Genomic DNA, 16193 nt, shown 5'->3' with positions numbered 1-16193 from the left:
CCTTGTCTAAATGAAATTTGCATTGCAGAATTTGAGAGCAAATTAACACCCACAAATTTCAACCACTGAGAAATGTAGATCATGTAATGACCTCTGAATTTTCTCTTTGGTCAAGCAACTTGCTTCACTGCATACTGCTGGTAAGTAAAAGTAAAGGTATCCTTGTAACAGGCCATGAAGGCCCATAGGATTGTGAGATGTTGAGGTTCCCACATTTTCTAGACAATCGGCTCATAGATGGCGGCAAGGTTGTCATCCCTACGAGCCGGCCGCGCTTTACCCCTAAGAATATACCAAGAATATTTCTGGTACTCATTTCTGCTAGAGGCTGAGTCAAACCCAGGGCCATAGTGCAGCTGGAAGGATTAGGTCAACTGAAAAAAATCCAATGACCTCATTGGGACTGGAACCCGCAACCTTCTGGCTTCTAGTATAGTGTCTCAACCAACTGTGCTACAGCATGCCCCTGCATACTGTGTTGGTTGGCTAGCTAAATTCTGATTTCTCATGACACCATGTAGTACATTCCAGTCTTTGTAACACAGGTTTCCCTCTCCCTAAGCTAGATTCAATAATGATATCACAGAACATATCCATGGATACATATGTTTAAGGTTATGTCCACATTAAACTTACATCGCAGTTTGGTTGATGTAAATTCCAAATTCTGTGTTGCTGTACCTTCACATCATTCTACTGTATACACCATTCATTACATACATACAGGGAAAAGAGTGCTTCCAACTATGTATGTATTGATGTGTCTTCAGACTACTCTTCCTTCTGAATGGTTTATTACACACATTACAGGAAAATGTCCACTACTGACTATGCACAAGTAGGTGTCTCTTCAGACTACTCTCCCAACGGAATGTTTTATTACACACATTACAGAAATATGAAGGCTCTTCATTATGTATAAGTTGATGTGTCTTCAGTACACACTGTTGCATGAATGTTTTATTACAGATGTTACAGGAAAATGGCCGCTCCCCACTATGTATGCATTGATGTGCCTTAAGATCACTGTGCCGAATGTATGATTTATCACACATATTACATGAAAATGGCCTCTCCCCACTATGTATATGCTGATGCGTCTTCAGTACACACTGTCGACTGAAAGATTTATTACACACATTACAAGAAAATGGTCGATACCCACTATGTATACTTTCATGTCTCTTTAGATCACTCTGCCGCGTGAATGATTTATTACATACCATACAGAAAAATGGCCGTTCCCCCCTGTGTATGCCTTGATGTGTCTTCAGATGATCCTGTTGACTGAATGACTTATTACATACACTACAGGAAAAAGGACGCTCCCCACTATGTGTACGGTGATGTTTCTTCAGATGATTCTGCTGATTGAACGATTTATTGCATATATTACAGGAAAATGGCCGCTCCCCAGTATGTATACGTTTATGTTCCTTCAAATGACTCTGCTGCCTGAATGATTTCTTGCACACATCACAGGAAAATGGACGATCCTGACCATGCACATCTTGTGGTTCATTCAGAGTACTCTGGTGAAAATATAAAGAAATGTATGATATAAGACAAAAAATGATATTCAAAGTAAGTTATAAATGACATAAAATATATTTTTTTACAAGGATGTGTTATTTACCAAATTCCATTACAAAACTTGAACTGCCACGTGTAATCTGCAGTTACAGTACTATATGCCTTTACAAAATAGTTACAGTAGAGCAGCACATGAAAGACATTTTGGTATATCTGTGTTCAAATAAAGAACTGTGGAGCCAGAGAAACAGCCATTGCTAGGTAACGACTGTGTAACATGCAACAATGGAGTAACTGTTAGACATGGTGTTTTCTGTGTGGTCCATACTGAGGCTATGTAACAAGGACCAACTGCCATTAAGGGACAGACCTGAAATGGCAGTTAGAGGAGTAGGAGGTTGGTGTGAGATGGTCACCAGCCAGTGAGGACATGAGCTTGGCAGCAGAGATATCTACTGTTGGAAGACGTTCTGAAGCAGAGTGGTGAAGACTGTGACTGAGAACATGGCCGTCTCTGTGTGACAGTGATTTGTAAAGTGTAGTCATGAGTTGTGTATTAAAGTGTCCAATAAATCTGATTACCTATCCAAATCCCATCTATAGTCACACTCAAAACATGTGATAATATTTTGGAATGTGTGCTTGATAAATAAATGATGTAATATGACAATTACATATATTTTCATTGCAATAATGCACCAGCACACACCACAGAAGATTGAGTGTAGTCCCTGTGGACTGTTTTCAACAGATACTATGTAGAGGTCTGTGGATGTCACCTTACCAGATCTGATCTGATTTTGTGGAATTATTACCTCCGGGGACATATCGAAGAAAAAGTCTACAGATATATAATTCATACATAATGGAGGGCTTACAGATTGAAATATGGAAAGCTATTCTAGAAATCTCTAAATACGTAATTTGAAGTGTGTCACAGAGCATGTTACATAGCTATGGAACATGCCTGCAAGTTAGAAGTTACATTCAGATAAGTGGGTGCACTGGAATAATATTTAAGCGTGGCTATAGCTCTGACTTACAGCCAGAGAGCCCATGACTTTTAATGTGACAGAACCTGTCTATATGTCTGAATGGACAGTAATGTGGCCAAAAGGACAAATGTTCCAGCCAAGATAAACTGACGACCACTCAAATGAAATCAAAAAGTGAAGTGCCATAAAGACTGACCGGACTTAATTCAAAGAAATAATAAGACACACTAAACAGAAGTTCAGGTGCATCACAGCACTGGTTCAGCTGCAGGCTCATACACAAGGTCAGTAGTGACCTGTGGGTCACATAACAAGATGCCTTGGAGACCTGTCAGCTAGATGGCTCATTGTGCAGCTGCCAGATTACCCAAGAACTACAACAAAAGGAAGGAAGAATATGCATTCATTAATGGGGTAGATGGTTAAAGAAACAAGTACCACAATAAAACAGGCACACACATACACACAGAGCAGATTCAAGTTAATATAGCTATTGCTTAACTGGAGAAGCCATTTTTTTGGGACAACTCTTGGAGAACAAAAACAAATCAATAATATAACAAGAATTTTCTTTGCTTATTTGGGACATTTAACTGGGCAGCTGCTGCCACATGGGGCACTTGTGATTAATATGTCATCAATGGGTCACCTAGCTACAGCTGAACAGCATAACACAGCAACTGCATTTGTGAATCTACTGCAGCATGAGCAGCAACATTTTCATTTAAAATTTTAGATCCCTACAGAAATGCCTAACATAGTGGAACAAATTAAAAACCAACTGCCTAACACCAGTCATAGCCAACTGGCAGGGATTCATGGAGAGCCAAATGCTACAAAAGCAGCATGCGAAACTACAAGATGAATGGACATACACAAAGAACTGGGAAATGCCCAAAAATGGAAGGGTGAAGGTAAGGATCAAGATGCTGAAGAGGTCCTCAGTCAGTTTTTATCATAATTGGATGAGCTGTAGGTCTTAGCATTCCAATGTTTGAAAGAAAGTCAGAGGAAATAGCTAAAAAGCTGGGTCATATCAATTTCAAAGCAACATATGGTTGTCTCGACGGAAATGCAAGTTTGGGATAAAATTCAAGAAGGCACATGGCAAAGATAGTGCTGATGCTGTAAGTACTGAACATGGATATTCACAAAGCTGCCAAACTTGCTTCAGAAATTATGCACAGTTACCTACAATTCCAATGAAATAGGTTTATTTTATTGTGCCACGCCAGATGGCTCCCTTACCTATAAACATGCAAAAGTATGCAATGGATTGTGTAACTGTGTTTTGCTGTTCAAACATGTCATGAACTGATAAACAGAAGTTGCTGGATATTTGGAAAGGGGACAAGCCTCAGTGGTTTAAGGGAATTAGTACAGATACTCTACGAGTTCTGTATTATACTAACAAAAACGTGTGGATCACATTTGAAATTTGTAATAAGTGGCTAATGAGTTGGGAGTGGAATTACAAAGGAAACTGAGGAAAATTTTACTGTCTTAACAACTGTGCAGCACACATTCATTCAGATTCTTTGAAAACACAACCTAACCTGGTACAGCCAATGGACATGGGAACCAAAAAATTTGAAGACTTTATATTTCACAAAGTATGTAAACTACATCCTTGAAAACATTCATGAAAATCTACTGACACCACCTTCAACAGCTACAAAGACAGTGCAAGGACTAATCTTTTACAAGCATTATAGTTTACTGCCAATATTCTGCGAAGAGTAAATATCAATACCATTCAGAAATGTGATGCTCACTGTGGTACTGAACACTCAGACTTGGTGGTACCAAATATGGCGAATAGTGAAAATGACCATCATATTGGAAATGGACATCAGAAATTACAAAGAGTTTCCAAGAATCAACAATAGTCTTCAATGGCATGATGAAAATGAAGATTATGAGGAAGCAGTTGTTGAACAAACTGCAACAATACACCAGAAAACATCAGAAGATCAGGAAACCGAAAATAACATACCCGAGCATTATTTGAGTGACTATGATGCTACAAAATGTATTGCTGGACAACTGTCTTTCATGCAGGAAGGCAATAAAGGCAATCCTACATCTGCACTAGAAACCCGGGCTGATTTTGCTCAGTTGCAGACAATCAAGGGAACATGGCAGGGGGCACTCAATCAGTTCTTTCATCAATAACTGTTAAGATGTATATGCATACTTAATACATAAATTAATTTTGTTTTTAGGGTAAATATTTTTCTGTGAATTGCACAAACTGTTTCAACTCATCTAAAGTCAGTATTTTTGTTACTCAATAAACAAAAAGCTTACTTTTTTGTCTTATGTACATGTACTCTTTTTAATTCTTTACATACAACTTCATATAGTTGGGGCAGCCACTTAATTGCAACAAAATACTCTTGTCTCTGTGTGGCCCAATTAGTTGGAATCCACTGTATATAGCAACTTCTCTGTGAAAACAAAGTTTTCCTCAACCCAAAGACAAAAATTTTTTGCTCCAGAGCTCTAGATCAAAACATTCTTCATCCTTGATGTTTCTCCTTTACATGCTGCTACTAATCCCACCCTTCAATGAATTCACTGGTCTGCCCCACCTGCTTTTCCCCTGTGGGTTCCATTCAGCAACTTGCCTAGCAATTCTACAGTCCTTCATTCATATGATGTGGCTGTACTATCGCAATTGCTGTTCCTCTATTGCCTGTAATATGTCTTTCTTCATTCCAATTTTTATTCCAATTGTTTCATTTCTAATTCTATCCATTTGTGATACCCTTGCTGCAGGCCTTAGATGATCCATTTCTGTAGCTAATAATTTATGTCTGTTTCCATTTTATTGACCATGTTTCCACTCCATATGTTAATATACTTTTACTATTGATTTGTATATTAATAACTTTGTTCAGTGTAAAATATTTATATTCCAATAACCGTTTCACAGTCAGAATTGTATACATATTAATTTAGAATGTATTTGTTATTGCTGTAATTTGTATAACCAGTTGGTTAACATTTACCTTTCCCAGGGCTTGCCACAGTAGTTTTCTTGGTACACTGTCACAAGCCTTTTGTTTTCTAAATGATACATTTTTTTTGCAGTCAGCATCTCTTCAAAAAGCAAAACAAGAGGGTGATACAGATTAATTCCTTTGGCATTGTTTGTGATATGAGGCCTAACAGCTAGAGTAAGGGACCAGGAAAAGAGCCATTGCTAGGCAACGGCTGCATAACACACAATACCAGAGCCATCGCTAAGCAATGTATGCACACAACAATGGAGGAATTGTTGGAAGTGGTGTTTTTTATTCAGTCTGAACCGAGGCAGATAAAAGTTGATTGTGTAGTGTGGGTTGGTTCGGCAGTTGGGAGCCAGTTAAGAACTGACAGCTGAAGTACGTACTGGCTGAAGCCAGTGGTCAGAGCATGAGATGGTCGCCACCATGTAACAATGTACGCCCAGAAGCAGAGAAAAATCCACACTGAAAGCTGCCGCCATGCAACGTTACTGAAACACCAATCTACATGTGACAGCAATGTGTGGACTCATGAGCTGTAAAACTGTCTGAGCTATCAATCAAAAACCTGTCTATCATCACTGGAATGTGTGATAATATTAAAGATGAGAAAATACAGTAACACTGTTCTCTTCATTTACAAGTATATTAAGTGAAACTTGTTTCATTATCTCAGTTGTGACTGTGTGATGAGCATAATCAGATAAAGGATGTGCTACCAGTGCAACCTCATTGGCACGGGAAATTCAGATGCTACAGATCACATTCATGTATGTTACAAAGAGGGTTGCCGGTAGCCGAGCGGTCTAAGGCATGCAATGTCTTCGCTCGCTCGGAAGCCGGAATCATGGGTTCGAATCCCACTCAGGGCATGGATGTTTGTGTGCGTTTTTCTGCGTTTGTCTACAGGCAGAGGCCTTGCGACGAGCTGATCACTTGCCCAAGGAGTTCTACCGAATGTGTAAGATCTAGTAAACCGAAGTGAAACGGAGAGTTTCATGGAGGTAGGCCTAGGCCCAAAAATTGGGGCTGTAGCGCCACAGAAAAAAAATAAAGAGGGTTACTTTGAGTGCGGTAACTTAAAAGTGTTACTTTGCATTATTACATTAAATAGGCATGGGTTCAGGTATAGCTTACATGCTATTACCATAAACTTCTGATTTATAGTTAAGTATAATGACTGTTTCACAATACTCTCTTAAACAAGCATCATAAAAATGTTGCATGTATTCCAACTGGGGAACACTATATTGTGTGTATGAAGTACTGGTGGCACTTCCAACAACTCTGTGTTATGTCCATCAAGTTAATGCATTTATTCTCATATATATGCATACGCAGCAAACAGGGATGTAGCAAACTGTTAAGCAGAATCTGGGTGGGGCATGCAGGTGTATAGCAAATTATGGGTGGCAGTTGTAAAGGCCGGTTCCTATGTTTGTTGCCCCTTGATGAATTATGTAAGGTCAGTGAAATCTTTAACTCTCTGGTTCAGATAATGCTTAATGTGATCAGAATGTTGAATGATTATTTGTTATTTTCATATCCTTGTGACAATCACTCCAAAGGAAAAGAAATATTGCCGTACTCATATTACTATTGGAACTTTAGTACCACACTGTATTACGGATTTCAAATTATGTATTCAAACCATTTTTGGATACTTCCATGCTAGGTGGGTCCCTTGTCACCACAGCATGGCACATCCTTGGGTTGCAGATGGAGGAGACACCCTCCAGGTATGGAGGGAAGCTGCAAATATATTGAATAAGCAGTCGCAGACAGCCGACAAGGGATGGTCCTCCTGCTTGGGGGTTGGGGCTAACATGAGATTCGGTACTTGTCACAAGTATGTATAGGGCAGGTTCACTCAGGGCAGTGGAGGAAGAAATCTTATAAGTTAGATTTAGAAGGAGTACAGGAGGTAGATGGGACAGAGTTGGTATCACACCAGCAGGTGAATATAAATATACATTATTCTATGGAAAGGGGAATGAAAGGTTCTGTACAGGTGTGAAACTTGGGTCTCTGACATTAAGGGAGGAATATATAGTGGGGGTGTTTGACAACAGGGTGTTGAGGAGAATATTTGGACCAAAGCGAGATGAAGTGACAGGAGGCTGGAGAAAACTGCATAATAAGGAGCTTATAACTTGTACTCGTCTCCAAGTATAATTAATTTTTTTTTTTAATTCACTTAGTGGGGAGTGGAGCCCAACTGGGTCCACTCGGCAGGGCGGCCACTGATTGGGCCTATTTTAGTCTGCCCTGGGTGATTATGATGATGGAGAATTTGGTGGAATGAAGATTGGCAGGGGAAACCGAAGTACTCAGAGAAAACCCAACACAACGCCACTTTGTCCACTACAAATCCCATCTGACCAGACCCAGGATTGAACCCGGGCCACTGTGGTGGGAAGCAAGCAACTAACCACTTGAGCTAGGGCATGGCATGTAGAATGAATGGAGAACAGGAAGGCATATAGAATACTGGTTTCGGCCACATTGGCCATCATCAGGTAATTTCCCTTCTTTTCGGGAGACCACTGCACTGTATACTTGTTCACTGTGCTTCCATGGGCATCAAATTTTTGTTTCTATCTCATGATCAGAATGCCGTCGTTGCATTCTATTGCAGCTTTGGTAGTTTTTGTGTGTCTCTTGTATCACTAGTGCACACAGTCTACATAGGTAGACCGCACCAGTGATACATGTGACTCACGAAAACTACCAAAGCCGCAATACAATGCAACGACGGCATTCTGATCATGAGATAGAAACAAAATATTGACGCCCATGGAAACACAGTGAACAAGTATACAGTGCAATGGTCTCCCCAAAAGAAGGGAAATTACCTGATGATGGCCAATGTGGCTGAAACATGTTGAAAACTGGAACAAATACATGACTACAGACATTCTAGAAAATTGGATAATCACTTCTAATGTACAGAATATGCTTTTAATGTCCTATTGACATGTAATGATTTTAACAATATCAAAAAGTGGTGAAATGCATTTTTAGAGTGAAACAAATTCCTAATGTCTTTTAAATTGTTGCATTATTGATGGATACTTTGATAATAAAGGATGATGCCTTAAGATGAATGTGGTATTTAACAAGCAATGTGCAACACAATATGATTCTCTTTAGACATTTCACAGAAACAGCTCTTCAAAATCTATTCTCCACAGATCAGTTGTTTTAAGACAGACAGAGATGAGTAAAAGCAATACACAATTCTGGATATGTGTAAGATGTGACTGAGAGCAGATACACACACATACACAACTCACCTCATGTTCAACCTCTACTCCTGAAAATGAGAAGGGTACAAAATTCTCCTCCTCGTCTATATCTGAGCCTTCCTCAATTTTTATATTGATGACCTGTTGGAAATCATCAGAAGATGGTGGACATGTCTCGCTCCATGCATGTGGTGCATCTTTCTGTAAAAACATCATGCCATTATCAACTGTGGCTGCAGTCTCACTTTACATGAATGTGACACACTTTTGTTATTACAACCATTTCACACTGCATTAAACTGAAAACATCAGTTGTTTACAAATTTTCATTCTTACAACTTTCAACGCTGCTACTAAGAACTAAACAACACATTCTTCTTCAGAAGCTAACAGTCTCTCGGCTAGTACAGAAGTTGCATGTCATTTACTGAACCCAAATATTCGTTAGTGTAAGACTGCCAATGGTCCCTACAAAGAGTCAAACAAATCCGATCCACAGCCTGCAACAATAGTGACAGGAATTTGTGCCACGTTAATGTAGCTGCAAAGGCAGGCAGGGAGGCATCTGAAGAAAATAACATCATTTATTTCATATAAAATAAATGCAACTAATTATAGTCACTTTACTTCTTCATTCACAACATGTTTCGGCTGTATATGGCCATCATCGGGAAGCTACCAATATGCTAGAATTGCTGCACTGCATGGTATCTCAAAACATCACACCACTTGTAATGCAGTACTTACTTATGAAATTAAAAATTAAATTAGGTCAACTCTAATAAATTTTAGTTAAAACCAGTTAAATCCCATTCATCTTGTGGGTATCATCTGCTTGTCCAAACGACTTGTTTGTGCAACCTTTCCCGCAGCATGGGTGTATTCAGGTTATCGTGTAGTTCTTGAATGTAGGTGTGGTGTTTTCTCTTATCTGCAATGTGTAAAGGATACTGTTATTATATATTATTTGTATAATTCGTTTCTATTGTGACGTGGATGGCGCAACAGGAAGTAGGGGTCACGTGAACTCTGCAGTCTCGCGAGTGATGTCACATACCCCCACTCCTTCCATCATTAAGCAACGCTCAGTAAACACCCCTCCCATGCGGTGACGTAACAGCACTTCCCACTGTTGTGTAACGTTCTTCAGATTCCTGTAATCCATGAAGAAGCAGAGTTGTCCACTCTTCTTTCGTTTTCCATCTTCCCCCTTCTTTCCAGAGTGTTCGTCCCAAGCACTTCCATGGTCCAGGATTTGTTGGTCCCATTGTCTCACATTCATTCTTTCCTCATTCATTCTTGCTAGGGAGGCCGGTGTTTCTACCACCGGTTCCTCCCATGCGGGCCGTTTCCTTTCTTTCATTTAGGAGGGGGTCAACCCCTCCAGTGTCCAGTTTTTGATGTCATTTGTTGCGATTCCGCGCAGCACGTCTGCTTGTGCACTTGCACATGCCTCAAACTGCCTTCTTAATCTCCTTATTGTCTCTCTCAATCTTGAGTCATTCTATTTCTTTTCCCTTCACAACGAATTCTTCTGTCGTCCTCCTGCATTCAAGTTCTTCTTGTCTCCTTTTCGACACATCCTTATGTGGGCTTGTGCGTGACTCCAACTGATCTCCCTGAGATTTGAGTTTTTTGTCCTGTGCCACATTTGCGTAGCGAGCCATATTCTTGTCAGCCATGACCAGTCATTTCCTCGGGAATCCACCAGCTCCGAGTAAAATTCTTCTTCACAATGTCTCTCTTGCGTCGTGCCACTGTTGCGCAGCAGGACATCTCCTTGTCTATTGGCGTTTTCCATGCCACTTTCTCACAGCGTGTAGTCCCTCTGCGGGTGACAGCTGATTTCTTCTGGGGTCCACAATTTTCCCATGTCAAATGCTTCGGTTTCTGACGGTGGCACTCCATGGCCAGTTTTCAGTCCTTACATCATTTCCTCAGTTCTCCGACCGGCATTAACGTGGTGTCTTCTGCGGTAACCTCTTGTTGCCCTGCCGTCTCAGGTTCCTTGTCCAGTGAGGCTGGCTTCTTCTCATCTTGACGTGCCTCCATCTCTTGGCAGGCCAACATCTCATCGTGGTTGTCGTTCATCCATTTGTCTCTCATTACAGCCATCTCTTCTCGCCATGTTTTCATATTGGCCTGTCTGTCAGCCTCCAGTTTGGTCAGTAGTTCTTTGTGGCCAGCCATCATTTGTCCTTGGCCCACTAACAGACGTTCCATCATCTGTTGTAAGTCCATTCTAGCTTGTGTGGCGTTATAACACTCGAGGTGGCGTTAGTCTAATAACTCTTCCAAATTCGTCTCAGAATCCGAACTGATCCCACTTCTGACACCAGTTGTCATGTGTTGGGTATGTCACGCGACAAATAATTTCATGTGGTTCTCGGATTTAGCAAATCTTTATTGGACACTCACTCTCACACACCTTACAATTATTACCAGACTCGAGGATGGAAAACAAAAGAAGAGTGGAGAACTCCGCTTCTGCGTGGATTATAGGAAGCTGAACGACATCACCAAGAAGGGCTGCTTTCCACTACTATGGATTGACGACACCCTGGACACACTGGCTGGGTCCAAATGGTTTTCCACTCTCGATCTAAAGAGTGGCTATTGGCAAGTCGACGTACACCCAGACAAGGAGAAGACAGCATTTTCGACAGGTCAAGGACTATGGCAGTTCACAGTCATGCCCTTTGGCCTCCACAATGCCCCGGCAACCTTTGAGAGACTAATGGAGACAGTCCTACGAGGCCTCACGTACGATTCGTGCCTCATGTATCTGGACGACGTCATCGTAATAGGTCGCACACTCCAAGAGCACCTGCTCAACCTACAGAAAGTGTTTCAGAGGTTCCGAGGGGCCCGCCTGAAACTTAACCTGGGAAAGTGTCAACTTTTGCAGAAAGAAGTCAGGTACCTCGGACATATTGTAACACCAGAAGGGATATCGACCAATCCGGAAAAAGTGAAAGCCGTGCGAGAATGGCCAATCCCAAAGGGTAAACACGAAATTAGAAGCTTTCTGGGCCTACGCACATATTACAGGCGATTTATCTCAGGTTTTGCCAATATTGCAAAACCACTAACTAGACTAACAGAAGAGAAACAGGCCTTCCAGTGGACTCCAGAGGTGGAGGCCACTTTCCAAACACTAAAGGGAGCTCTATGTGCCGTCCCTATTCTCGCCTACCCCCAGCCAGGAGAGAGGTGCATCGTAGACACAGATGCAAGTAATGTCGGAATTGGAGAAGTACTCTCCCAAATACAGGACGGACAGCAGCATGTCATAGCTTACTTCAGCAAGATGCTAAACAAAGCAGTAACTACTGCGTCACCCGACGAGAACTACTTGCCACAGTGAGGAATCTGGAATATTTCCACAAGTACCTGTACAGACAACACTTCCACCTGCACATGGACCACTCTGCACTAACCTGGCTAATGAGCTTTAAGAATCTAGAAGGTCAAACCGCACGTTGGATACAGCACCTACAAGAGTATAACTTTAACTCAGAGCACCGCCAAGGTCAGAAACACAACAACGCCAATGCTCTTTCAAGGCGACCCTGCCAAAAGCAGTGCAAGCACTGCCACGAAGTTGAGATAAGTGCAGACTTAAAGCAGATACGAGCTATTGCAGCCCTACCCGCAGCCGGCTGGGACCCAGTTGCCTTAAGAGAGGAACAGTTAAACGACCCATACACAGGGCCTATTCTACAGGAAGTAGAAACCAGACAACAACCTGAGTGGAAAGATATCGCGGATCGGAGTCCTATGTACAAAAGCTACTGGGCTCAGTGGAAATCGCTCACTGTGAGAAACAGCGTACTAGAGCGCAACCAGGAATCTGCCAACGGACGATATCAAGTACCCCAGATAATTATTTCTCGGAGCAGGATGAAGGACGTGCTGACAGAGCTACACAGTGGACCATCAGGAGGCCACTTGGGAGTCAATAAACCCCTAAACAAGGTTCGGCAGCTATACTACTGGCTCCAAGCAAGGAGCGACATCGAAAAATGGTGCTGATAGTGCGACATCTGCACAGCCAGCCATGGCCCACGGACCAGAAACAGGGGCCAAATGCAACAGTACAATGTCGGGGCCCCATTTGAAAGGATAGCAATTGATGTAGCTGGACCCTTCCCACTGAGCGAACATGGAAACCAGCATCTCTTGATCACAATGGACTATTTCACAAAATCGTCGGAAGCCTACACCATCCCAAACCAGAAGGCATCGACAATAGCGGAAGTTCTGGTCACGAACTTCTGCTGCTTCGGCATACCTCAAGTTGCATAGTGACCAAGGCCGTAACTTCGAGTCTTGTCTGCTACAAGAAGTTTTGCAACGCCTAGGAGTGAGCAAGATGAACACCACGCCCCTGCACCCGCAGTCGGACGGCATGGTGGAACGCTACATTAAAACCATCGAGGAACATTTATGGAAGGTCATCGCATCCCACCAGAGGGACTGGGATGAGAGGTTACCCTTCTTCCTCCTAGCTTACAGGGCATCCACTCATGACACTACGGGCTTCACCCTAGCTAACCTAGTGTTCGGATGAGAACTCCGACTACCCTGTGATCTGCTGTTTGGAGTACCCCCAGACAAGGAACTACACACAACCGACTATGCAGCAGACTTAGTGGATCATCTACACGACATCCACAATTATGCGCGGCAACACCTGAAGCTCGCCAGTGACCGAATGAAAACTTGGTACGATAAACTAGCCAACTCCACAGGGTTCCATGAGGACGGCAGAGTGTGGCTCTACCGGCCAGCCCGCAAAAAAGGGAAATCACCAAAACTTCAATCCTCGTGGGAAGGCCCTTACAAGGTAGTCAACCAAATAAATGATGTAGTATACAGAATCCAGAAGAACCCTAGGTCGAAGATGTTGGTAGTACACCTGGACCAGCTCACACCCTACTATGGAGCTGCTCAGGACGAGCACCAATGAAAAAGTGGGGCAGAGGTAACATGCAGAAGATGAACACCTTAGGAAACAAAACCAAGGAAGTATCGTTAGGCTGTTCGGGGACGAACAACCTTTAGAAGGGAGCAATGTGACGCGTTATCTTACGTCAATTATAGCGACAATGGCTACAATCAGAACGGACACTTCCACAGCAACGAATACGTGGAAATTGGGGAGTGAACAGAGCGACAAATTGTAGCAACGAATTAACGTTGAGTAACATCGGATGAGATGAAACACGTTACCGGTGTATTCTATAAGGAGCGTTCCTGAAGCAACAGATTGCCGAACACGTGACATCGAACCCTGGCGAGGGGTGTCCTCTATTGAGTCCACGTGTGGCTTATACAAAGATCCAAACCTTGAACGGAAGTTGAGTATTGGAAGAGACAGCCTTGGAACAGCTGCCGCTAGAGACAGTCTTGGGATAACCGTGATCGAAGACAGTCAAGAACCAGCCACGGCCAAGGACAGTTGAGATGTCCCATTGGAGTATTGGGCCAGAAGTCAAGTGATATTGCAAGTGGTAATAATTGTAAGGTGTGTAAGAGTGAGTGTCCAATAAAGATTCGCTAAATCCAAGACCCACTTGAAGTTATTTGTCGCATGACATACACAACACATGACACTATATTAGTTTAATTTTATATTTTTTATATTGTATGCAAATATTATGTGTGTTCAGCGTGTCTATCCAGCTTTTATAACGTTAAATGGGGGAGTACGTGCTATTTGATGTAAGGCTCATGCAATGTTTCAAATATGTGGTTGTGTCAATATATGTATCACTAAAATGTAATTTATCTTTACTGATTCTACAGATATGATATTTTTTCTAAGGTATTTAGATGTTTGCCTTTCTTTTATATATCCATAGTGTCCATTATGGTTCCATATCTATGTCCTGCGTTTAGTATACAGTTTGAGTATCCAGAATTGCCACTGTTGTTGCCGATTGCATGAATGTGTTTTTATACCTTATATTAAGTGTTCTTCCTGTTTGTACGATGTATTTTGGTGGACAATCTAGGCATTTCATTTGGTAAATGCCACTTCTGTTATACCTGTGTTTGTGTATGGGACTTTGGTATATTTTGTTTGCTTTGAATAAGTTTGGTAATTCTTCTTACTTCTTTACCGCTGTATGGGAAGGTGACCCATTTTGCTTTTTGGTGCTGGGGTTCAGTGCATCTGTTTTGTTTTTGTGACAGAGGTTAGTGCTGTACTCATTGTGTAGTATGTTTTTGATGGTATTCATTTCTATATCTTTCACTTTCTTAGTTATTGGATATGTGTGTAACTGATTTACTAGGTAGCTAATACCTGACAGTTTAGGTTCGTATGGATGACATGAACTATTAAGTATTTTAATAGAAATTTGTGGGAGTTTTCTATATACTGATAATTGCAAATTTGTCTTTGCAATGTACTATAAGATCTAAAAAAAAAATTGCTAATATCTATGCAAAAGGTTTCGCAAGTGCACTCCTCTTGCCAAGTGTTACAATCAAAATTTTGTGTGCAATTCATCTCTCTCATATTGCATGCTATGAGAGCAACCCATCTTGTTCTCCTTCTTTTGACATTCACAATAATATTCTGTAATGAGTACAAATTCTGAATATCCTCAGCACCCTCTCCTCAGACATCCTCGGTGTATATTCTTCTTCCCTTAAATTGTGAGACCAAGTTCTGTGTATATTTAATCCCTAGGTATCCAGGGAGAAGGTAAGAAGACAAAAATTCCGAATTATTCTATTCTACTTTTCAGTTTACTCAATATTTCATTTCATGCAACTTAAAACTGCACAAAGTAACAGCAGTATGTCACAAGAAATGTGAATCAGAATACAATCCTTTGAGACAGTTCAAATCTGACCATTAGACTGTTTTTTTTTTTTTTCATCTAGACACAGACAGACTCAGATGTGGAGAAGAGTTAGACAACAAGCAATTCTGAATATTTGTGAAATATGTGTAACAGTGGAGAAGCATACAACTCACCTCACATTCAGCTTTTATTGCTTGACATGTTACTGGCAGAGGCACCTTCTCCTCTTTTATATCTAAGACGTCTTCAACTTTTATACTGACAAAGTGATCCGCATCATGAGATGATACTGAACATGTCTCAGCACACAGACCTCGTACATCTTTCTCTAAATCTGCACAGTTCTGTAATACCACCATACCATTACCATTATGGCTGTGCTCTCATTACATGAAATACAATACACTTTCACTACTATGACTGTTTTGCAATGTGTGAAGCAGACAACACCTGTTTTGAACAGATTTTCTTTGTTACAACTTCCATAAATGTTACTAAATGATAACTAAACAGAATACTGTTCTCAGAAGTTAATGGTCTCTTGGCTAATGTAGGAATTGCCTGCCATGCATACACCCCCCCCCC

The 16193-nt window shown here is 41.4% G+C and overlaps 1 protein-coding gene across 1 annotated transcript; it reads right to left on the bottom strand.

The window, feature by feature from the left end:
* Nucleotides 1-777: 777 nt before the first annotated feature.
* Nucleotides 778-16174, bottom strand: LOC111873676 (gastrula zinc finger protein XlCGF52.1). The gene is made up of 3 exons (XM_023868594.2): nt 15782-16174; nt 8836-8988; nt 778-1532 (listed from the first exon to the last, which is right to left on the bottom strand). Exons 1-3 carry the CDS (start codon nt 15965-15967, stop codon nt 822-824), a joined length of 1050 nt encoding a protein of 349 aa, XP_023724362.1. The 5' UTR covers nt 15968-16174; the 3' UTR covers nt 778-821.
* Nucleotides 16175-16193: the final 19 nt, after the last annotated feature.

The sequence above is a fragment of the Cryptotermes secundus genome, unplaced genomic scaffold, assembly GCF_002891405.2.
Source record: "Cryptotermes secundus unplaced genomic scaffold, Csec_1.0 scaffold1500, whole genome shotgun sequence".
In the NCBI taxonomy this organism is placed as follows: domain Eukaryota; kingdom Metazoa; phylum Arthropoda; class Insecta; order Blattodea; family Kalotermitidae; genus Cryptotermes; species Cryptotermes secundus.
The sequence above is the reverse complement of the archived record's forward strand: the minus strand, read 5'-3'. Positions and strand labels throughout refer to the sequence as shown.